Below are 25,160 nucleotides of genomic sequence, written 5' to 3'. Positions count from 1 at the left end.
AACAAAGTACTCCAAGCGTAGAAGTTCTTACATCCAACATGAAAGTTAAAAAAAATTACACCCAAACCAAACTACTACAGAGGATAAAATGTGTCAATCCCTTGCAAATAAATCAATTTCTGATTATCATTTTCTAGAGATAGAAAATTGTCAGCATGTTTCTCATCACTCAAATACCTAATGGCTTTGACGAAGTACTCGTCACCATTTCTCTCTGCTACTTCCAACCTTGTCAATTCCGCACTAACCAATTGAGATTTTGAAGGTGCATTTGATGAACCAATGCCCGACAATAGCTGTATGACACTATCAAAACTTGCTTGCCTACGCTTGTTTTCAATTGAGTAACAGGATTCCCCACTTTTTCGTTTATGAGACATCTTATTAGAAACTTTTCGAACAACTGACCTAGGTGGAGATCTACTCTCGTTACCGGACAAGCTCACTTCTGGCTGATCACTGTTTTCTTCATCTTCATTATCTCTAGAACTTTCATCAATATTAAGGGCGTTCAAATTATCAGTCAAGTATGATGGCTCTTTTCCCATTGCCGGAGAAAAGCAACCACCCACACCATGAGCAATTTTACCATCAAATAATTGAATCAAGAGATCAATATATGGCAACCCATTCCTAATTATTTTCTTACCATACTTAACGTTCCGCTGTATAAAAAAAATTCTTATATTCACATTTGGACAAATTAAAAGAATTTCAATGTAAATTAATTAGTAAATAATTTTACCTCTAGATATGCCTTATATCTCTCCAAAGACTCCTCTTGGACATCTACTTTTTTTGTCCTAGGATCGTATGCTATGCCGGTTAAATTTTGCAATTCTTCCCATGACTTGAACTTTTCTTTCGAATCAGAAAAATGGTTTCTTGCTTGCTTTTCGTTAATTTCAGTCCCAACTTGTGCACTAAAAACCTTCGCGATGCTAATCCAATTATACTTGCTAGTTCCTTTATTTTTCTCATCAACCAAAATTTTAAGCATTTTCTTTGAATTGTCATCCGTCCAGCTAAACCTCCCCATTTTCTTTATATGAAACAAAATTAACAATAGCACAAACAATATAGTTAAATGATAATTCTGTAGCATTTTTGAAACATGATTTTTTATGGAAAACATTAAAGCAAGTAGCTATAGGTTTCTTGATATCATTCACATAAATGGACAATAGATATAGATGAAGCAATGTATAAGACAATTAAAGCATTAAGGTAGCATTCATAATCACAATAGCGTTCATCCAAGACCGTGAACAACCAAGTCCCAAAATGGAAACGTCAATAAAGAAACGAGTCACTTTACAGAAAACACCCCAGATCCTACATTATAATCATAAATGAACTATAAATCATAAACGAGTCAATTAATAGAAATCAATCAAATTTACACTATAATTAACTCACTTAAACAACAAATAATCCCATTTTTTAGGCAACCAAGATTAAAATTATGTGCATAAGTTGAAATAAAAAAATACAAAACTGCAATTGGATCTTACAATTAACATCCGCTTGAAAGGAAAGAAGAAATCAGAACCAGACTAATTAAAAAAATATACAAAATGGAGAAAGTAAAGGAAATAAACCTGAAGGAAAATGGAGTTTTGAATGAAAACGGTTGGAGATAGAGAGGACTGAGGAGTGACGACTGTGAATAATAAATGGGATAGGTAGGAGAGTGAGGGTTGTGAGGGTTTTGATAGGGAAGAATACGGGCTTGAAATAAATGTTTTTTTTTAAAAAAAAAAATTATATAAAACGGATTGTTTATACAACTGATTTGAACGAAAATTGTATCTATTTTTTAAAACTCGTCAATATTATGAAACTTATTATTTTGCTCAACTCTTCTGAATTTAATTTTACTGAATTTTTCTGAACTTAATTTTGCTGAACTTAATTTTGCTTAATTTTGCTGAACTTAATTTTGCTGAATTTAATTTTGCTGAACTTTTCTGAACTTAATTTTGCTGAACTTAACTTAACTTAATTTTGCTGAACTTTTCTGAATTTAACTTAATTTTGCTGAACTTAACTTATAGAGAGTGACTTTAAGTCCAAAAGAATAGGGCCTAAGTCATACAAAAATCATACTTCCTCCTATTCATGGTATTCTTCCCTTTCCTTTTTTTTGGCATAATAAATAAGCAAGTGAATTTATAACACACAAAACACACTATCTAACATGTAATTGAATTTGAACAACACAAAGTTTCCAAAAAGAGAAATAGGAAAGAAAATATAATAAACCCAAAATGAAAATAGAGAAGAAAAATCCTAAATGGGATGGAATATTAGGTAATATTGACAAAAAATTTAGAACAACTAGAAGGGGAATACTAACACATTTAAGCTTAATTTCAAGTTTCAAATATTTACAAATTTTAAATTAGCTCATTTATTGAACATATGTGATGAATATACTCCGTAACTATTATCCACAATACGGATAATAAAAGTAACAATACCAGTAAGGGTAACGAAAGTAACAGTACTAACAATGTGAGTAATGAAATTAATAAATGAGTTAATTTCGAATGTGAGTAATCATCATGTCTATAAATTTTGCTCATTTTTAGTACTAACAATTTGAGTTATGAAATTAATAAATGTGAGTAATGAAGTTAATAAATTAGCTCAGTTTTAGTACTAACAAGAGTAGTAAAAATAGCAGTAGTATACTCAGAGTGGGAGTGGTAGTGACAATATTCATCGCATGCATGAGTAGTGAAAATAACAATAGTAATTGCGGGAGTTGTGAATGTGTCTTATAATCATGTCAATAAAATTTGCTTTAATCATAATTTAAAACATGTGTTGTAAATGGTGAATGTATGAATTCGACATGTGAACCCTGTATAAGTGTACAACATTCATTTTACAAACATAGTAAATAGATTTAATTTCTAAAAAAAATAAAAATAATCCCGTGAATTTTCACGGGTGTTATATTAGTTTTGAATATATTTTTAAATTCGGGATTACATGGAATCATCTGCGAACGAGTATTTTTTTTAACTTAAATAAATTCTTATTTAAGATGACTATAATATCACAAAACGTTAGGGATGTCTCATGTAATTAAGATCGATACGAGCAAAACTTCATCGCATCTTGACCAATCGGCTTGGGTTTGGATTGGGTTTCGGGCGGGTCAATTTCGGGCAGGCCATTTTGGGTATGCAAAGTTCAGGTCGGGTCGGGTCATTTCGTGTTCGGGTCAACTATTATCAAGTTATTTGTGGATAATAATCATTTTGTAACAATAAAAATTCAGGTTGGGTTCTTCAGGTTCAGGTTAAGTTCAGGTCGGGTCAATTTTATCATGTCTAATCGCATGTGTCTAAGTTGGAATTGATAAGTAATAGCGTCCAATTCCAATTCAAAATTCTAAAGGTACACACAAAATGTCTCAATTATAGAATTCAATTACAATTATAAGTTTTCAAACATACCATTAAGAAAAATAAAACTAATAAGGCGTTAATTCTATTGAAAATGCCACTTACTTGAAAGTTCACAAGTAGCATTGTGTCCATTGTAATCCAGGTTGAGTTTTATCCTTTGTCGCCACAAGTTGATTATTCTTGCCTTGAACAATTTAGAAGAAATTAATGAAAAAAGCGTCTTGTGACGGACACTATCCGTCACAAGTTTGTCCGTCACAAGTTGAAGACGGATAGTGCCACTTTTGCTTGCATATTGTAAGAGGGACACTATCCGTCTTCAGCAGTTTGTGACGGATAGTGTCCGTCTTCAATGAGAATTTGCGATTAATGAAATGTCAAACTTTGTTGATTCATTGTTTGGTAACTCTTACCAAACCAATGGGGAAAAAGCCATATAAGTTGGATGCTCGGGTTTTGGACTACCCGGAATGTATTCAAGTTATCAAGAAAGTATGGATTGTTCCCGATGTTGGTTCTCCAGCTTTTCGTGTAGCTAGGAAACTAGCTAGGGTTCGGCAGCATGTTAAACAATGGGTTTTGGATAAACGAAATGACTGGTCTGGCAAATGGGATGAATTTGATAAACGGTTGGAACATGGCATTGAACTCGCCACTTCTGGGGGTGGTGAGGATGAATACGAACTCGTAAATGCTGAGGTGCGCGAATTTGCGAAGGCGGTTGCTACTATTTACTGGAAGCAACGAGCCAAATTGAGATAGATTGTTGATGGTGACACCTGTACTAAGTATTTCTTTAATTGGGTCAAGGGGAGAGCGGGTCGAAATCATATACTGGGCATTAAAAGAGATGATGGACTCTGGACATATAATCAGGACGAAATTAGCAACTGCTTTCAAGACGCTTTTACCAATCTTTATACTCTGCCGTGGCACCCTCAGCAGGCCCCAGAAGCCACCCCCGCTTCTTTCACTCAAGTGTTAAGGAATCTCCACAGAAGGGTCACGAATGATGATGCGGACTCTCTGGGTAAACCCTTCACGGCTCAGGAGGTTCGACAGGCCATTTTCCAGATGGGCCCGATGAAATCTCCTGGACCAGATGGTATCCCGGCTATCTTCTATCAACGATGTTGGCACCTGTAACAGGAAATTTTGTGTTGCGATAATTTTATTGATCTACGCGCAGTGTAGATTTGATTTCTTGAGAGGGTCGCGATGACTTGAATCTCTCTTGAAGATTTGAATTTGTGATTGAATCTTCAACGCAGGCGGCAAGATTTGATGTGCTTGTTGACTGCTTGCAATGATTTTGACAGAGAGGATTTGTAGGAATTTGTACCTTGTTCTCTCTGGCTCCTTTACAATTATGAATTTTCAAGCCTTTGAATGAATGAGAAGAATTCTATTTATAGAGTTTCAAATCTCCTTGTTTAACTTTGGTGGTCACATGCCCATTTGTGGGTTTATTAGCAACCTTGGCCCAAATTTGATTCTTTCTGGGTTTAGTGATCCGAATAACTCCTTTTGCAATCCGAATCGACCCTTATTTCATTTAATCGGGACAAAATAATTAAATTAAGTTAAAATTTGGTATTAACTCAAAATAATTAATTTATTTTATTTATTCGGCACATTAATAAATTTTCCGTGCCTACAAATTGCCCCCTTGGGACCTTGTCACGTGCGCCTTTTTTGGTGTCTTGACGTGGTGAGGTCTCGATACATTTTTCTTTGACTTGGAAGTCGATGATGAGCGCCCTAACTTATCACGAAGGGCTCCTCCACTTGGCTTGACTTGGAAGTCGATATTGAGTACCCTAACTTGTCGTAAGGATAACCTTCTATCTTGTAATGTCACCCTGTCATTATCTAACTTGGCGGGTGAATTTGTGTTTGATTTAGAAGTCGAGTCATACCCACACTCGTCGTAAGGGTAGTAGCTTCTGGAATTTTTTTTGACGTCACCCTGTCATTATCTGACTTGGCGAATGACCAATCGTGAGAGAGAGCTCATTTGAATTTTTTTCTTGACTTGGAAGTCGAATGGCGTACCCGAACTTGTCATAGAGATAATCCATTTTGCTTGTAAATATCACCCTATCATTATATGATTTGACGGATGAATTATTTGTTTGACTTGGAAGTCCATGGAAACCAAAACTTACTGTAAAGTTGACCCGCTATTTAAATGTTTCCATCCTAAATAGCAATTTTATGCCCAAAATTAATCTCTTCTAATTAGCCAAATGTATGCTGAAGTCCAAGTGAACTACTCCTTATTTAGGAAACTCGAATCAAGTGCGGTTTCCTTATTTCCTTCCTTTTTCTTTTTTAATTCTCTCTTTGATGGCAAGCTTCTTAAAGGTAGGGTTAGAGAAGGAAACCCAGTTCTATATTTATATAAGGCACCTCGTCAGCCATGAGCACGCGTTATCAGTGCAAACTCCTCCTCGACGGTATTTTTTTACTTCTAAAGCTTCTTACGTTTTTTTCTTGTTTGTCAGTCTATATTTTTGTCCAGCACATAACACAATACTCCTTACTTCTTTGCTTTCTTTACATGTATCGGTGGAGTTTCATTGCTAACTAACATTGTTTCGCCTGGATTTCTCATATTTGTCTTCATTGTGTGATAGACCTGACTGATACAATAGGCCATGACAAACAGTAACCTTCATGTCTAAGCATCAACTTTAGCTTTAGAGAGACGTGTGTGCCTGTATGAACGCTGGTTCAGATAACAATTCCACAACCTTGTTTTTTTGTTTTACACAGCAAGGTATTTCCTCTGTTCTTTTCTTGATTTTTTGATCAGTTGATGCTTGCACTTTTAATCCTGAAAATCTCGACCCGTTTTCGACAAATACTGGCCTTACTTCTCGCCATACTTTGGCCTTTCATTGCTGGAATGGCAGGATGCACCTTTTTTATTTTCTCTTCTTTTATATCGAGAGACATGAAATTGGTTACAAAAGCGAGATGGTTGGTTTTTCTATGAATAAAATAAGTGCACTTCCTTCTTGGCCAATTTATTTCGACAATGGATATTTAGTGCACTTTCTTCCTTTTAAATTAGAGCCAAGTGATTAATCACACGTTATTTGCATATCCTTTTTTTTGGTGTGTTTGTTCTTTTTCGCAGGGAATTATGTTCCGCCTTCTCGGCCGAGCAACTCCATTTATCAGCAATATCATGAAGGGCAATCTTATTATCGTGCACCGCCGAACATTTATCATATCAGACAAGTTATTTCAATCGTCAACTGAGTTGTCGAGGTGAACCCATTTTGGGTCATCGCAACAGGGAGCGTCAGGGTGAACCCGTTTTGGGTCATCGCGATGTGAAGACTTAATATTTGTTAGAGTGAACCCGTTTTGGGTCATCACGACGGAGTGAAGACTTATTACTTGTCAGGGTGAACCCATTTTGGGTTCGCGACAGGGTGAAGACTTATTACTTGTCAGGGTGAACCCATTTTTAGGTCATCACGATGGGGTGAAGACTTATTACTTGTCAGGGTGAACCCATTTTGGCTCATCGCGACAGGGTGAAGACTTATTACTTGTCAGGGTGAACCCATTTTGGGTCATCGCGAAAGGGTGTGTCAGGGTGAACCCGTCTGGGTCATCGCGACACAATTTTGAAGACTTATTGCTTGTTAGGGTGAACCCATTTTTGGGTCATCGCGACAAGTTGTGTCAGGGTGAACCCATTCGGGTTATCGCGACACAGTTTTGAAGACTTATGCAATGAACCTCTTTATGAAGACTATTATTTCATCATCCTCTCCCCATGAGACCTGCCGGATGAATACACTTCTTGACTTGATGTCTCTCGGACCTGTAAAAGATCTCCTCATATTCTTTATATTTACTTGTATTTGTCCTTTTTGCAGGGCTGCAATGGTGTACCTGAAGGAATTTCGCAAGGGGAGCGATATATATATATATATCTTTCTGTAGTTGACCGCAAGGATCAAGATGCTGCATCTGGAACTTACTTTCTCACAAGAAAATCGCTTCGTATGTTGGAAGGTGGAGCAGCCAGTCTAACAAGGGATTCTTTGCTAAATGAAATGTCCATGAAGCTTGACACTCGAGAACCAGACGCTTGCTCACGCTACCTTTTAAAAAATAACCTTAAAGTAAAGCCTGGTACAAATTATACTTATGATTTACTTGGGCGCAGAATTATTTCAGGAAAAGTTAGATGGGGATCCTTCAACTTGAAAATTTACGGGGAATCAATCTACATGCCAAAGTATTGGGAGTGGACTGAAGACGTACTTGCTCGCTTTAGTGACATCCTTTCGACTGCTTCTATCCGTCAAACGGTTTATGCTTCCTTATATTCTTATGATAAGGACTCACATATCACGCGTGCCTTCTTTGAAGGATGGTGTCCTGGTACTAATACCTTTCATACTGTAGAAGGCAAATTTTCTATCTCCCTGTGGGATCTAAAGAAACTTGGAGGTCTCCCTGTTGTGGGAGAGATTTATGATGAAACGATGTCTCAACTTAGCATCCTAAAGTCAAAGACTGAAGAAAAGAATTTGATTGTCCCTGCTACGTGCACTTTTTTGTTTACTGTGTTTCACTACCTTGCAAAGGAATCAAAGGACAAAGGTGAAGTTTCTGCTCAGCAATGGATTAACTTCTGGTGCAAAAGGTAGGTTGTATACCCTCCTTCTGTCAAAAGTCAAAGGACCACCAAAAATCCTCCAGCTTCAACCCAGAATCCAAGTGGTGAGATTGAGCCCCGAAAATCTGATGAATGGACAGAGGAAGAACACTCCTTATTTGAAAAGCTTAGTTGCAATGATTCCCGACGGGCAAAGATTTATTTAGCCGCGCATTTATCATGCTGGCTTTGCGTATTTGTTTTGCCGGAAGATAGCGACAGATTAATTAGACCAGCCACCTTCGAGATTGCAAGTATGATGGCAGAAGGTCGAGTTTTTAGTCTGGCAATTCCTGTATTAGCTAGCATTTATAAAGGCTTGAATGGGTTAGCCACGTCTATGAACCCCGGATACTCCAGGTCATTCTTCCCGGCACATTACTTATACGGGTGGATTGCAAATTACTTTGACACTTATCATGCTATAAATCCATCACCGAGAGGTCCCCATATGACTAAGTATTCAGGTCCCTTTGGAGCGAGGAATGCAAAACCCGTAGAGGCTCGAAAACTTATGCATGAGGGAAGAAAGTTTGATGCAAAGCGTTTTATGTTAAATAAACACAGAGTAGATGTCTTGTTAGACAATGGTGACCTTGATACCCTGGGGCTCGACTATCTTGCATCCCTTCGTTCCTCCTATTTGTGTTTGCGTCTGAATAATGGGTTTCACCTTGAACCTTATAATCCTCATCGGTTTAGTAGACAATTTGGCTTTTGTCAAGACATTCCCGGCGTATTGAGTCGTGGTTCAGACAAACCTGACGTCACATGCTTCGAGGCACTGAAATATTGGCAAGTGTTTTTGTTTACAGGTATCATGTCTCTCGTTTACCTTCCCAGTCCTTCGTTCAGATGGGATGAGAATGTCATCCCTGGTTTTACTAAATGGTGGAAGGAACTCTACCCGAAGGATCTAAGAAAGAATGTTGACATTCTTGTGCATAGTACCGGAAGTGACCACAAGACTAAGAAGCGTGATCATCATAGGGATACTAGAAATCATCCTCGAGAGCAAGCAGTGCCCCTGAAATCCAAAGTTGTTGTCCCTAAAGCGAAAGGCCATATTGAGGACAACCACCACAGCGATTCAGATTCCGAGATTGACCCTAAACATGATCGTCGTGGCAAGAGAAAAGTGTCTGTCTTGGATGCAGATGATGTTAGACTAGACGCCCGGATTTTTGAGGTGGGTGTCGAGTGCATCAAGAATGCCTTCGCAGACACTGGTCCGCTTCTCTTCTTTTGTGATTCTCATTGTTTATTTATTTATTTCCCTACTTGATCAACATTTTTTTTCTTTCAGGAAGGTGAATGTGCCTTGGAGACAGTCTCCCTTGCTCCGGAATATCGTCTTCCGCATCGTCCACCAAAGATGAAGCCTGGAAAAGGGAAGGGGCTTATGATTCTTATTAAATCAATACCCGTAGGAGACTCTTCTGGTCCAGCATATCAGGGGAGCCAGACTAACAGTTCGTTTGCCAATGGTAGTCAGACTGCCGTGGATAGTCCAGCCTCAACTCATATGTCTCCTCCTTGCAAACCTGACGATCGAAGGCAGACGTTTAAGCCTCTAACAATACGATTTAAACTTACCACACTCCCTACGTGCTCCAAAGCCTCATTTCGTCCACCTCTTTCACTTAAGGGGATTTTTGATAGAGCACTATACGCGATCCGCTTGCAGGTCTTGGGAGAATTAAAAAATGCAAGTTTCTCTAATGTAGGGGAAGTGGCAATGAAGGCTAACGTGTGTTATGAGGGCATTCGACAACTCAAAGGTGATTGTTCTTCACTACAGGCGCGAGTGGATTCTTATGTGGGTGCGGTACATGTTACCTTGCACTCGAGAAGCAGGAAGCAAAGTGTCATCACCCTGCATTGCTAGAGGATAAAAGGCTGGAGTGGCATCAAAAGATTGAGGATACCAAATCTTTTCATGATAAGGCGCAAGAAAAGCATAGAGAGCAAGCTGTGGAACTTTCTGTTACTCTGGAAGAAATAAACGATCTTGAAGCTAAACTCAAGCAAGCACGAGAGAAGGAAAAGATATTGCGAAGCAAATTAGAAGTTGGGGATATATCTTTAATCTCATTGCAAGATGATCTTCAGAAGTTTGAGAGAGAATTAACCCAGTTTGACGATATCCCTGTTTTGAGTCCTGAAGAGGAAGCCTTACTTCACGAGCGAAGAGTTGAATTGGAAGAGATGCGGGCTTCTCTGGATGTTGATCCATAGGCACTTAGATTTTTTTTCTTTTTAGATTATCTAGATTTCATTCTTGATGCATCCATTTTTTTTGTTGTAGCCTAATGGACCAAATTCTTCTAAGATGTTTATTTGTGTTAATCGTTTCTGTGCAATAACACCCTTTCCGCGTGTTATATTCCATTATATTTATTTATACAAACAAATACTTACAATACTGTTTATTTAGCCATTCACAGTTTAAACTCTTGTGGGCCAGGAGTAATTATTTTGATGTAAATTTTGTTGGTGTGGCTGCACTTTAACAAAGTGTTTGCTCAAATTGCCTACGTACTTGCAAAGCTACCAGGTGTGACAACTTGCAAGATCAAGCTAACGTAGCTCAAGAGATGGATTTTTTTGTTTGGAAGTATGGCTGCACTTGAGCTACATGTTCACCCAAGCTGCCTACGTACCTGTGAAGCACAAAGTGTATTTCACAAGATCAAGCCGACGTAGTTCATAAAAGATGGAAAGTTTTTTTTTTTTTTGGAGATTTTTTTTTTGTATACAGTTTAACCTCTTGCTTAGGAGCTTGGACTTGCAGTTTACGCTCTTGCTTAGGAGCCTTCACTGTTGGGATTTAAGAATAGTAACGCTTCAAAAACTTCCCATTGATTGGGCCTACCCGAACGCCGTCTTCATCCATGATTTTGTAAGGTGTAGACCTCCTGTACCACGTATGGACCATCCCACTTAGAGGTGAACTTGCCAACTGGCTTGTGAGAGGTGATGATTGGTCTTCATACTACCAGGACGAGGTCTCCTACTTGGAAAGAACGATGACGCACCTTTTTGTTGAATGCACGTGACAACCTTGCTTGATAGCACTGGAGTTTTTGTTGAGCTTCTAATCTTTTTTCATCGAGAGCCTCTAACTCTGCTAATCACAATTTGTCATTTTCGTCATCCGTGAGTCCTTCTTGAATAGCGATACGCAAGGAAGGGATCTGTAGCTCTAATGGCAACACGGCCTCTACTCTATACACCAACGCATACGGGGTTGCCTGAGTAGATGTTTTGTATGTGGTACGATATGCCCACAATGCTTCACCAATCCTTTCATTCCAGTCTCGCTTTGATTTTGCTACTACTTTTCTCAACAAGTTGCAAAGGGTCTTGTTGAAGGCTTCAGCCAAACCATTTGCAGAAGCATTGTACATGGATGACTTGTACTATTTGAACTTGAATTTTTTTCCCAGACTTGTCATCAGATGGTTGAAGAATTGTTTTCCATTGTCAGTTGTGATACGCCGAGGTACACCATATCTGTAGATGATTTGGGTTCGAATAAAGTCCACAACATTTTCTTTTTTCACTTCCCGTAGTGTGATGGCTTCTGCCCATTTTGAGAAGTAGTCGGTGGCGGCGAGGATATACTCGTGCCCATTTGAGGCCTTTGGAGTAAGAGGTCCTACAACATCAAGTCCCCAAGCTTCAAAGGGCCATGAAGAAACAGTGGGGTGCAACGGCTCTGGCGGTTGGTGTATGAAGTTTGCATAGAACTGACAAGGTTCACATTTTTACGCGAAGTGCATACAATATTGCACCATGGTTGGTCAGTAATACCCCATTCTTTTTACACGATCATGAGGTTTAGGCCCAGATTGATGAGCACCACAAATGCCAGAATGAGCTTCATGCATTGCTTCAATAGCTTCGTCCTTACTTAGACATCTCAACCATTGGCCTGAGAAAAAACGTCTGTAGAGTGTCCTTTTATAGTGAATGAACTTTGGAGCACGTCAACGTATTTCTACCTTGTGTCTGGGATCATCGGGTAGTTTTTGGTGGTCCAAGAAATCAATGATAGGTTGACGCCAGTCATCTTCATCAACTGTGTAGACGCATATCATGTTGGTTATGTCTACATTTTCTTCTCCTTCGAGCAATGATACTACCCAACGATTGTAGACTGGGACTTGCATAGACTCTTTCGCCTTTGAGTGCCAAAGTGGCTGCAAGATTAGCAAGCGCGTCAGCCAACTTATTAGCACTCCTTGGCACATGACCAACATGAATGTCGTCCAGTTGATTCAGCAGTTGTAATGCCTGTTGATGGTAGGGAATCAAGTCTTCCTTTTTCACTTCATATTCACCAAGTACTTGATTGACCACCAGCTTTGAGTCTCCATATATGTCCATATCCCTGACACCTATTTTGATCGCCATTTGAAGACCGAGTATGAGAGCTTGGTATTCTGCCATATTATTTGTGCACAACTGAGTGAGTGTAAATGCATATGGCATAAGATGATTTTGTGGAGTTATGAATACAACTCCAGCTCCAGCTCTATCTTGCCTTGCAGCACCGTCAAAGTACATTTGCCATGGAGGTAGGACGTCCACATAGAAAATTTCTTCTCCTGGGAGGTCATCTGAAATTTCCGACTCTGCTGGCACTGGATGATCAGCAAAGAAGTCGGCGATAGCTTGACCTTTGACAACCTTTTGAGGCACGAACACCAAGTCATACTGCTTAAGTAACATTGCCCATTTCGCAAGTTTTCCAGACAAGACTGGTCTTGAGAGTATGTACTTGATTGGATCAGCTTTTGAGACCATGTGTATGGTATGCGCCTGCATGTAGTGCCTCAACTTCTGGATGGCGAACACCAAAGCAAGACATATCTTCTCTATGGGCGAGTAATTCAACTCAGCTCCAACCAAGGTACGACTCAAGTAGTAGAGTGTTCTCTCCTTGTGGTCTTCAATTTATTGAGCACACATTGCCCCCAGTGAGCGTTCTTGTGCTGCAATGTAGAGGACAAGTGGCTTTCCTGGAATTGGTGCCCTCAGCACTGGTGCGCTGGCCAAGTACTTTTTGATGCTATCAAAATCATTTTTGCATTTTTCATCCCATTGGAATGGAGCATCCTTTTTCATGAGATGGCTGAATGGTTGGCAACGTCCTGCTAGGTTAGATATGAACCTTCGAATGTATGCCAAACGTCCCTGCAATTCGCGCAACTCTTTCAACGTCTTTGGTTCCGGCATTTAGTTGATCGCTTTGATTTTTGTTTGGTCAATTTCAAGGTCTCTGTGTCTGACCACAAACCCTAAGAACTTCCCATATGTGACACCAAATGCACAGTTGAGTGGATTCATCTTGAGTTGACATTTTCTAAATCTCTCAAAGACGGTTCGAAGGTCTTTGATATGGTCTTCTCTTTTCTTTGATTTGATAACCACGTCATCAACATAACACTCTATTATTTTATGCAGAATGTCATCAAAGATCTTTTGCATTGCGCGTTGGTACGTAGCGCCAGCATTCTTCAATCCAAACGGCATGACTGTGTAGCAGAAGATCCCTTTCGGGGTTCGAAACCTGTTGGTTCTTGATCTTCAGGTGCCATATGTATTTGATTGTAACCAGCAGTATAATCCATGAATGAGAGGGCTTCATGACCAGTGGTTGCGTCAATCATCAACTCTGTAACTGACAAAGGGAAGTCATCCTTCGGGCATGCATCATTAAGGTCTCTGAAATCGACACATATGCGCAGTTGTCCATTCTTCTTTCTGACTGGGACAATGTTTGCTATCCAGGTAGAATATTTGACTTCTCGAATGAAACCTGCTTCAATGAGTTTATTGACTTCCTTTTTAATTTCAGGTACAAGCTCCGGCCTGAAACGACGTTGAGGTTGCTTTTTGGGACTGGTGCCTTTCTTGATTGCTAGACGATGAACTGCAATTTTTGGGCTGAGTCCAGGCATCTCTTTATAGCTCCAAGCGAAGACATCTTTGTACTCAACCAACAACTTTTAGTACTCCTCTTGTTCTTCTTTAGTCAGCAGAGCACTAATATAAATGGGGCGAGAATCTTCCGTAGTTCCCAAATTGAGCTCCTTGAGTTCATCCACAGTCGATTGCCCCACGTCTTCAAGTGTTTCTGGGGCCTCATCGGCCTCAACTTCTTCATTCTCGTCAGCTATCTCTTCTACTGTGATGTGATATGACGACGTTGTAATTTCTAAGTCACTTGACTTCCTTGCATCATAGGGACGTGAAGATGAAGGCAAAAGCTCTTCGATATTCTTTTGCCGACCAGTAAGAACTAGTACGCGCCTCCTTGCTTTGAGTGGCTCATGCTGGATGATATCCACTACTTGCATACGCTTCATGCGAGATGGTATTGCGCTTCTCAAGTCATCGGTTACTCTTACTTCTTCTTCATTTTGTGCTGCAAAAGTTGAGAGAGGACGACCCTCACCACTATTCCTCTTGGGAGCCCCTAGTCGACTGAAGACTGTTTTTGATGGACTGCCCAAGCGTTCATGTATTGCGCCCTTCTTGTTTATGCGCAACGAAGGTGTTGTCACTTTGACCTTACTTTTTCCTTGATTGCCAAGCCTAGCAAAGACAGAAATGTGTTTGGTTGAAGCACTTGGTCTCCCTAACCTTGTAAATTTAGAAAGATGACACTTTTCTGCAGGTGGACTTATTCGATCGAAGACTGAAGATGAATGCATCTTTTCTTCTCCTTCTTCATTTTCTTCGACCACTTCTACTGTGATGTGCTGAGAAGAAGCAGTAGCCCCTTTTCTACGAGCACCAATCTTCACAGGCGCATGAGACTCATATCCGAACCCGGCCCTGGTCACCATGAAGCTCCCATCTTGCTTGAACACTTCATGTTGCGCTTTGTTCAGACCGTACGGCTCAACTTCTATAACTTTGCCGAGAGGAGTCTGATTTGTAAAGTCATATCCAGCCTTTGCCAGTAGCTTGTAAGCATTGGAATCAAATATCCCCTTGTTTCCCTCACTTGATGATTGACTGGATGAACAGACAAAACCAGTTGGAGGAGGTCTCACAATCTTCGTTTGAGATGAACTTGGTAGAGGTGTAACGACTTTGGCCACCCATTCCTGCTTGAACACCAAACTTGACTTTTTATCCTTAGGCTCTGTCTTTGATGTTAAACACTTTGCAAATGGACTCTCCCCATCTTTGCAGCGAGACTTCGGGATGTAGCGTAGTACTGGTGGTGTAGTTTTCTGCGTCGTCTCTTGCTTCTTAGATGATGCAACAGGAGTAGTTGTTTTTCTAGCCTTGTCTACATCTTTCTTAACAACATTTTATTTAGCAGGACTTGCAGCTGCATCTTCTTTGATGATGTTCTTTTCCTGCTTACCTCCTTTTCCTGTTGAAGAGATGGTGGTTGGCATGAACTCACTAGAAGTACCATTCTCTTCAAAGAATTTTGCATCAGTAAAGAAAGAGTCGACCTTAGAGAAGGGTTTTGCATCTCCGTCTATTTTCGTTTCGCCACCACGATAATACTTCAAGCATTGATGGAGGGTTGAAGTGACAACTCCATTATCGTGCTTCCAAGGCCGTCCTAGCAACAGTTTGAATGATGTCTTGCCATCCATGACGTGGAACAATTTGTCAGAAGACAGTTCACCCATTGTAAGGTTCACGCGGATCATGCCAAATACACGCTCCCCATTCAAGTTGAAACCATGAATCATTGTTCGACTAGTGGAGAGTTCATCCATCGTGATCCCTAATTCGTTGATGGTGGCTTTTGGCATGAGATTGATTCCTGAGCCTCCATCTATTAAGATGCGTTTGACCTTTTGCCCCCAGATGTACCCAGACACATAAAGTGGCCTATTGCAAGGCTTGGATCCAAGAAGTAAATCCTCATCATAAAAACTCAAGGCTGCATTGCAGGAGACACATCCAGTTGATTGCTTAGAAGGCTCGATTTTGTCTTTCATCTTGCCCGCGTACAACTTTGGCTTCTCAAGTCCTTGAATTATCAGTTGACGCTTCTCTTTAGGTAGATGAAAGATTTGTTTCCACCCCATATTTGTAGGAAGGGCGTCGAGAGCAGCCACTATTTCGTTCTCCTTTTCAGAATGAGACTGTTGTGGCAATACCACATTATCTAGGCCTTCTTCCTTTATTTTCTCTTTATCATCACCACCTTCAGTAGCTGAGATGGTGCACACGGTAACCTTGTTCATGAAATCTTGTGGGAAGAATTCTTTTAAGGTAACGGGACTCAGTTGTTCTTGCTCCAGCAAATCAATAGGTAAGACATGTGGTTTGACCACTATTTTGGACTTCTTCTTCCCTTTGGATCGGCGAGGCTTTTCCCTCTTTGATTGTTTTCTTCGACGGTGAACAGGTTGTGCTGTCTGCCTTATTTGTTTCTTTGACTTCTTGTGCGTCACCAAAGTCTAGCCTTCATCATCATCTTCATCTTTCTTATCCTCATTCTTCTCTTGAGGAGTCAACTTTCCTTCTAGTGATGTTAAGGACAGGGAAGGCCATGTCCTTTGGATCCGTAATGCCACAGGCTCAAGACTTCCGAACTGCAACATATACCCATATCGTCCTTGCAGTATAGTTGGCTCGTCAGGTTGCTCCAGGTCTATAGTAGTTTGATTTGTGGTTACTGTATCATCCAAGTCAAGAATGATCTTCCCTTCCTTGGTGAGCCGCATGATCTTCTTGAGTGTTATACACTTTTCAATAGGATGACTCACCAGCCTGTGATAACGACAGTAATTGGGATCGTTTGTCTTGTTTGCTTGCTCAGGGCGCTTGGACTATGGCAATTGTATAACCTTCTTTTCTAAGAGGTCATCGAGCATTCCAGACAAGTCAGAGTTTGGGAATGGGTATTTCTTAGCCTGCAACTCTTTCAATGTAGGCATGTCTCGTTGGTAGTTATAAGAGAATGACTCTTTCTTCTTTTCATACTTAGGCTTTGATGAAATTTTCACAGGTGCACTGCTGGTTTCGATGACCATTGTCTCCTTTGTCGATGACTTGACGCCCTTATCAGTTTTCTTGAACTCCTTTTTTTCACTTGGCGCCTTAGAAGAAGTTGGTCGAGCACTACCATGTTCTTTTATTGTGATATCCATGTCATGGGCGCGGGTAGCCAGGTCTTTGAAGCTCTTCGGCATGATCCCTTTCAGGATGTAAAGAATGTCCCATTTCATCCCGTTGACACACATTTCAACTGCCGACGCTTCACTTAAGCGATCCTTGCATTCCAGACTCAGCGCACGCCACCTGTTGATGTAATTGACGACAGACTCATCTTGCCATTGAGTTGTCTTTGTCAATTTGCTCATGCTGATGACACGTCTGGTGCTGTAGAATATGTTGAGGAATTCATCTTCCATGTGACCTCAGCTGTCAATTGACTCGGAGTCCAGATCTGTGTAACAATTGAACGCGATCCCTTTGAGCGAACGCACAAACTGCTTCACCAAACAATCACCTTCTGTCCCAGCATTGTTGCATGTCTCGATGAAGTGGGTGATGTATTGCTTTGGGTTCCCCTTCCTGTCGAACTGTTGAAATTTTGGAGGTTGATAACTAGATGGCATGCGCAGGCTGTCAATCCTCTTAGTGTAAGGCTTGATGTAGCGTCCTCTACTTGTCGAGCTATCTTCTAACTGACACTTGATTGTCTTGGCTATTAACTCTTGCAGCTTCTCTTTAGTGAAGGCGCTGATCTCATTGTTTGGCTTTTCCCTGTCATCCTCGCCAACTTTTTTATCGCTATCGGCATCCCTGTCGGTGTCACCATGCTCGTTGTCAGCCTTCCTATCACGGAGTGCCACCACCTCTTTTTGGAGCTCGTCAATTTTCTTGTTCTTTTCTTCATTCTCCTTCATCATTTTCTCAAGGAGTTCATTCATTTTCTGCATTCGATCCTCAAGAGTATCGCCACTTATCACCATGACTAAAGCAACGTTAGGAGTTGAGGTTTCTTTCTTCTTTGGCGATGCCTTGGGTTTGCAAGGGGAAGCCTTCTTGTCAACCTTAACACTTCTAGGCTCCTCGCATGAAGGAGAAGAGACGGCCAGGAGAGCTGTAGCGGCAGCAGCTATAAAGGCGGCAAAGATCTTGCACGGCCTAGTAGGGATGCTTGCAGAGCGTAGACTGGCAGTAGCAACATTGACAAGAGCCTTCCTCGCCATTCCTCTTATGCAAGTGCCAAATGATTGCACAGCTGAGGAGGTAGCAGCACTGGGGGTACCCTGCAGGGTATCTAAGTAGGTCTTCTTGGATGTGCTGGAGGATATGCTTTCCTTGGTAGACATCTTCTTATTTTGGTATACTTGAATAAAACGGCAGTAGAGATGAGAGATAGAGAACTTCACGTCGGGTTCACCAAAATTTGTTACAGCAAATTTTGTGTTGCGATAATTTTATTGCTCTAAGCGCGGTGTAGATTTGATTTCTTGAGTGGGTAGCGATGACTTGAATCTCTCTTGAAGGTTTGAATTTGTGATTGAATCTTCAACGCAGGCGGCACGATTTGATGTGCTTGTTGACTGCTTGCAATGATTTTGACAGAGAGGATTTGTAGGAATTTGTACCTTGTTCTCTCTAGCTCCTTTGCAATTATGAATTTTCAACCCTTTGAATGAATGAGAAGATCTCTATTTATAGAGTTTCAAATCTCCTTGTTGGACTTTGGTGGTCACAGGCCCATTTGTGGGTTTATTAGCAACCTTGGCCCAAATTTGATTCTTTATGGGTTTAGTTATCCGAATAACTCCTTTTGTAATCCGAATCGACCCTTATTTCATTTAATCGGGACAAAATAATTAAATTAAGTTAAAATTTGGTATTAACTCCAGATAATTAATTTATTTTATTTATTCGGCACATTAATAAATTTTCCGTGCCTACAGCACCTTGTGAAAAAAGATTGTACAAAGGCAATTCTTTCTATTTTAAATTCCGGGATTGTTCTTAAGGAAATGAATCGCACTTTCATTGCCCTGATTCCCAAATGTGATAGCCCTGAAGAAGTGAAGGACTACCGACCAATCAATCTTTGTAATGTGTTTATGAGGATTGTTACAAAATGCATTACTAACCGAATGCAGAAAGTCATGGGATGTCTCGTTGGGGACCATCAAAATGCTTTCCTGGCTGGAAGGAGCATTAGTGATAATATATTGCTGGCTCATGAAGCGATACATAAGGTGAACACACATAAGCGCGAAAAATTTGGCAAAGCGGCCTTTAAAGCTGATATGAGCAAGGCTTTCGATCGTGTAAAGTGGGACTTCCTCCAAGCTGTTTTATTTAAATTTGGATTCCCAGAGCGATTGGTTAGTTTGATTATGAGTTGTGTTTCCATTGTAAGTTATGAAGTTCTTTTGAATGGGTCTCCTATTCCACCTTTCAAACCACATCGTGGTCTTCGGCAAGGTGACCCTTTATCACCGTACCTCTTCATCTTATGTATGGAGGTTTTGTCTTGCAATGTTGAGTATGCTCAAAGGGCCGGAAATTTCCAGGGTGTTCGGCTATGTCGAGGGGTGCCTCCCTTAACGCACCTCTTCTTTGCGGACGATTCGGTCTTCTTCTTTCAAAACACAGGTAAATCCGTCCGATACCTTAAATGTATTCTTGCTGATTATTGCGACGCTTCGGGTCAGGTTGTGAACGAAGAGAAGTCGGGAATCATTTTCAGCCCAAACACCACGCTTCGGAGGGTTCGTTTCTATTTAAAAGCTCTCAATATAAAGCACAATAAAGGTTTTGGAAAGCATCTTGGCCTTCCGACTGAGTTTCAGGAATCGAAAAAGGAAGTCTTTAAGGGGCTTGTGGAATCTGTTACTAAACGAATTTCATTGTGGAATGGGATCTTTCTCTCTCCAGCTGGGAGACTTACCTTAATCTCTTCTGTCCTCTCAAATCTCTCCATTTTCTTTCTATCGGTATTTAAAATACCGGTAAGTATGACTGAGAGGATTAATGCTCTTTTGTCACAATTTTGGTGGGCTGGAAGTAAATCAGGTAAGTGTCTTCACTGGTGTAGTAGAACTTTCACCAGTCTACCGAAGCGCGATGGAGGCCTTGGTATTCGCAATGTGGGATGTCTCAATCATGCTTTATTGGCAAAGCATGCATGGCGGCTCATGTCACATGAGCAATCACTGTTCTGCTTGATTTTCCGTGAAAAAATAATGGGACCTTTGGGAATTGAGAATCAAAGATGGCTCTGTAGTAAAAAATCTCTTTCCTGGATGTTCGTACCTGGATCATTAATTGGCTTCTTTACTTGTCTAAGCTGGAAGACGGGGTTACTCTTACAATCCAATTCCTTGCGATTCTAACTAGTCTCTGGACCTTAAGGAACGACATCATGTTCAGAGGAGAATCCTTTAACCCCGGAGCTTTTTTCTCTAAGACTCGTCAAAAGGTTGGGGATGTTCTTCAGGCCAACGACAGGATCACTAATGACCCTCTATATCCGCCTGGTTTTGAGGATGTTACCCAGGACAGTCTGGAGGTCCATGATCTTGATCTTCAAATGCTCCGTGGGGGACGGCCTTTTTACTCTATTGGTTGTTTCTCCTCCTGCTCCATGGTGCGAATCTATGTTGACGCCAGCTGGAAAGACTCTTGTCTTGCGGGCTACGGATGGATTGTCCTTGGGGATGAAGGCGAAATCAGATATGAAGGTTTTGTTCGTGGCAGGGCTGAATCATCACTTCAAGCGAAAGCCTTAGGTATCAAGGAGGCCATTGGTTGGGCACGTCAGGCTGGCATTCTTCATCTCGAGATCTCCTCTGATTGCCTTCAACTCTTGGCTCAATGGATGGGGAAGGAAACCAAACATCACCAAATTAGAGGCATTCTGGATGACATCACTCTTATTTCATCTACCTTTCATTGTTTTAGTTTTAGTTATGTTCGTAGGCATCGGAACAGCAAAGCTCATTACTTGGCAAAACACGCCATGAGTTTGCACTAGGAACCTTTCTTTTCAGCTGTCAAAAAAAAAAAATGTTTGGTAACTCTGGTTGCCTTGGAAAAATCATAACATGTTGAAGTTTTTTAAGTTTCTTAATATTGAAAAAACAGATTAGTCAACTTTTTTGTATAATAGATAGGAGTGTTGTCAATTTATATGAATTTTTGGCGCTTATAAAATGGAGAAATTGGCTTAATTACTCCTCTTAATTATTAGGAATTTACATAAATTGATTCCCTGAACCAAACAAAATTGTCCATTTTATCTTAATTTGGACAAGAGAGTATTTTACATGAGTTTGATTTCATAGGAATACATAATTGCCAGGTCAACTAAACAATACTATCTTACAACAATCACAGATTCACGGCTAAATTAGCAATTTTGTAGATGGTGAAATTCACATAAATTAACTCTCGCATCTTTCATTTTTAAAAACTATTTTTTTGTGTGTTGAATTGGCGTTAACGGTCGGGTATTACAATTTATATGAGGAGAGGGAATTTAAGCTTCGAATCCACCATAATTTTAACCTAGTCACTTTACTAAGACATCTTCAAGTGAACTTATTACTATTTTAACCTAGTCACTTAACTAAGACATCCTCATTTTATTTTATTTATGGAGTAAATTAAAGCCAACGTTAAGACACATATTCAGCCAAAGAACCGCAGCATCAAACTTGATTCTTAATTATAGATGTTGCACTTTGTTGACTACAAATTTGAATAAACTATGATTTCAAAAGACGTGCAAGACATACTTAAAAGCATGATTAAGAAAAAAAATTTAAATAACACAAATTCTTATTTGTGACGGGCAATATCCGTCACAACCTTGTGACGGGTCAAATAAAACCCACTTGCATAGATAAAGACAAACCTTTTGTAATCCCTAGGCATCTTTACTTTTGTCTTTTCTAACAATGTGAGTGGTACTTGACCCGTCACAAGGTTGTAATGGATATATCCGTCACAAGAGAGACCTATTGTTTAAATAATCACAAATTATAAAATATGATCGTAGCATTTTATCCTTTCCATTTCCTCTCACACTCTCCTTAAATAATAATTTTCTCTTTCACCCTCATTTTCCTTTATTTTTATACGTAAATTTAGAACGTTAGATGTTGTCAATATGCGATCCAGACCATTAATAAGTACTTGCCTCTCCATTTCTTTTGAAGAAATGGAGAGAAAATGGGCTCATATATATATATATATATATAGAGAGAGAGAGAGAGAGAGAGAGAGAGAGAGAGAGGATCCGGTGTTCGGTGAGAATGATCACTCGGTGAGAACGCACTAACCATATAAACTGAATCAACAAATCACGTGGAAATGCCAAAAACTAACCCAACAGCCTTTACAATTTCTCTCCTCTCAACCCAGCCCAAACATTTAACTCTCCCATAACCCACCCAAATTATCAACAAACCCAAACTTCCTTCATCAACTACTAACAGTGATCGTCATCGACGGCTCTCTGACTACCGGCGACGAGATTAGCTATTATCAATTTTAGTTTCATGCCGGAGTCGATTTTATTTTTCATTCTCTAAACATTCCATGTGAACCTAACGCCGACAGCCGCACCGACCTTTCGTCATGCCAGAGCTCCGACACAGTACACCATCGACCGTTAACGGCGGTATATTCGACTTGTGTTTCGCCATAATTCGATTATTCGAGGCCTTTTTTTCTTCCCCTTTTCTCAGTACACCATCAACGACGCCCTCAGTGTTGCCGGCATTTCGGTAACAATCAAGTTGATTACGGTGGCTTGTCGGCTCATGGTTGATGTCGGCATCACACGGAAAATATCCGACGACCTTTATTCATCATCGGCAGTCTCTCGACCACCATGGCTAATTATTTTCCCTCTTATTCTGCCTTCAAAAATATCTTTTAATTAACCTTCAGTAATTTAGTGTAACTGTGTATCCATGTATCTACTCTTTACAATAATGTATCTCAAAGCACTTTTAATGTATTTGGGAACAATTTTGGTGTATTAATGGTAGATACATACCAATAGTTTGTAGATACATAAAAAAGTGGCGTAGATACATTGTTCTTGAGACGATGATGACTGATGAGTGGCCACCTGATCTTAATCCTCTGATCCTCCATTTTTAATCTTGATCAGAATAAATTTAGAAATATTAGGCAATAATATTGGCATATCTTGTAAATAAGGTAGTTATCTTATTCTTAGGCAACAATATATTGATTAGTAGGACAATATGGATATACGTGTAAACATTGTAAAAATTGTGATGCTGTATGAATCAAACACAGCAAGGGGCGTAGGTAGAGTTGCCACTGGTAGTTATCTTATTATTAGGTACATTAAAACTGGTTTGAAATACATTAATAATTAAATTAGATACACCAATTTCGTTTAGCTCCGACAATGGAAATGGTTGGATGGAGAAAACAAAGGTGACAATGATGAGGAGATATCTAGTGTTGCGATGTTGTGACGTGGTCAGACGCCGTCGAATGTCGGTTGACAACGGTGTTGGTTTTGGTGCCGGTGAAATGTTACTGCATTGGCTGAGTATCTCGCCGGTAAAAGGCTGACAAGGACGGTGGTTGAAGTGGTGATGGAGAAGAGAAGGAGAATCAAGCTAGAGTTTCAATGTTGTGAGTTCATGTCGAGTGCAATTCGTAGAAATGCGTTGGTATTAGCGAAGTTTACGGTGTTTGTCGGCGTTGTTGATGATTGTCGACGACGATGACGGCAGGTGGTAGTTGGTAAGAGCAGGTGATGATTGGTAAAGTTGATGAAGCAGGGGAAGAGATAAAGGAAAGGGCAAGTGAAATAAAAGGTGATAAAGTTGGGCTTGGATTTTTTATGCAATCACACGTCAGACGTTGAATTGTTTATTAGTTGAGAGTATGTTCTCACCGAATCCTATATATATATATATATATATATATATATATAGATAGATAGATAGATAGATAGATAGATAGATAGATAGATAGATAGATAGATAGAGATAGATAGAGATAGATATATATATAGAGAGAGAGAGAGAGAGAGAATCCGGTGAGAACTACTAAATATTTGAGGATTGAGGATTAGTGAATACAATATCACAGGTTCTTCAATACAATATCACGAAAAATCTGACCTTTGTCAAATTTTTTTTTTTGAAAAATAAAAATTATATATTTTTTTTGCACAGGTATTTTTTGTGTGTGATACTTTATTGAATAACCCGTGATATTGTATTGAAGAACCTCTGATATTGTATCGAAATCCTCAATCCTCAAAAAGATAGTACATCCTCACATGATCTCATTCCTATATATAAAACTCACTTTTTAGCATTTAATACTGTTTTTGTTTGTTAGTGGTATGTTCTACAATAATGGGTGCAATTTGTTTTATGTAAAATTGGAATTTATCTTAATTTATTGGTTTACTTGGTTTTTTTTGCAGTATAAGGAAATTCTAGGAAAAGGCGCTTTTAAGAAAGTGTATCCTCTTTTTAGTTGCTGATATTCTGGTTAATTTCCTGCTGTTTATGTTATGTTGACGTTCCATTTCGGTTTCGAATTCAGCCATGTTGTTGACAGTATAACATCAGCAGAATTCCTAAAAGACCCGGGTACATTAGTCTCAAACAAAAAAGATATTTAGTTTTGGATTTTTTCAGCCCCCTAATTCCACAAATCATTACGTTGGAATCTGGTATAATCAACCTTTTACCAAGGAAGTTATATGGGTTGCTAACAACAATAAAGAGAAGGGAACTTTTGGGAATAAACAAGCAACAAAAAGACGACAACAATAAATTGAAGAAGAAGACCATCATCAAAAACAATAATGATAAGACATAATATCATTATATATATTATTATAAGCAATAAAGAACGTTATTTTATTTCCTCTGTTTAAAATTAAATATTTTTGATGTCTATAAACTGATTTCTTGATACATGGGTGTATTTTCACAAATTTTGTTGATAATAATATAGTTGGTATCTTTAAATTAAAGTATGATTCATTTTTTTATGGCGTGTTAATAATT

The 25,160-nt window shown here is 39.6% G+C and overlaps 1 protein-coding gene and 1 long non-coding RNA gene across 2 annotated transcripts; both read right to left on the bottom strand.

Annotated features, from left to right (window-relative positions):
- Positions 1-617: 617 nt before the first annotated feature.
- Positions 618-1,705, bottom strand: LOC141633907 (uncharacterized). The gene is made up of 3 exons (XR_012538662.1): positions 1,602-1,705; positions 746-1,042; positions 618-665 (listed from the first exon to the last, which is right to left on the bottom strand). It is a non-coding gene; the product is annotated as an uncharacterized LOC141633907 (long non-coding RNA).
- Positions 1,706-11,531: 9,826 nt separating this feature from the next.
- LOC141627675 (uncharacterized) lies at positions 11,532-12,921 on the bottom strand. The gene is made up of 3 exons (XM_074440904.1): positions 12,373-12,921; positions 12,117-12,314; positions 11,532-11,861 (listed from the first exon to the last, which is right to left on the bottom strand). Exons 1-3 carry the CDS (start codon positions 12,919-12,921, stop codon positions 11,532-11,534), a joined length of 1,077 nt encoding a protein of 358 aa, XP_074297005.1.
- Positions 12,922-25,160: the final 12,239 nt, after the last annotated feature.

This window comes from Silene latifolia, chromosome Y, assembly GCF_048544455.1.
Source record: "Silene latifolia isolate original U9 population chromosome Y, ASM4854445v1, whole genome shotgun sequence".
Lineage (NCBI taxonomy): Eukaryota > Viridiplantae > Streptophyta > Magnoliopsida > Caryophyllales > Caryophyllaceae > Silene > Silene latifolia.
Note: the sequence above shows the minus strand (reverse complement) of the source record. Positions and strands in the feature narration are given on the sequence as shown.

Coding starts and splice junctions, on each gene's coding strand:
- LOC141627675 (XM_074440904.1), bottom strand. CDS start 12,921: ATGGTCTCAAAAGCTGATCCAATCAAGTACATACTCTCAAGACCAGTC. Junction 12,315..12,372: donor ATCAACTGGACGACATTCAT/GTTGGTCATGTG, acceptor CTAATCTTGCAG/CCACTTTGGCACTCAAAGGC. Junction 11,862..12,116: donor CCGATGATCCCAGACACAAG/GTAGAAATACGT, acceptor GAACCTTGTCAG/TTCTATGCAAACTTCATACA.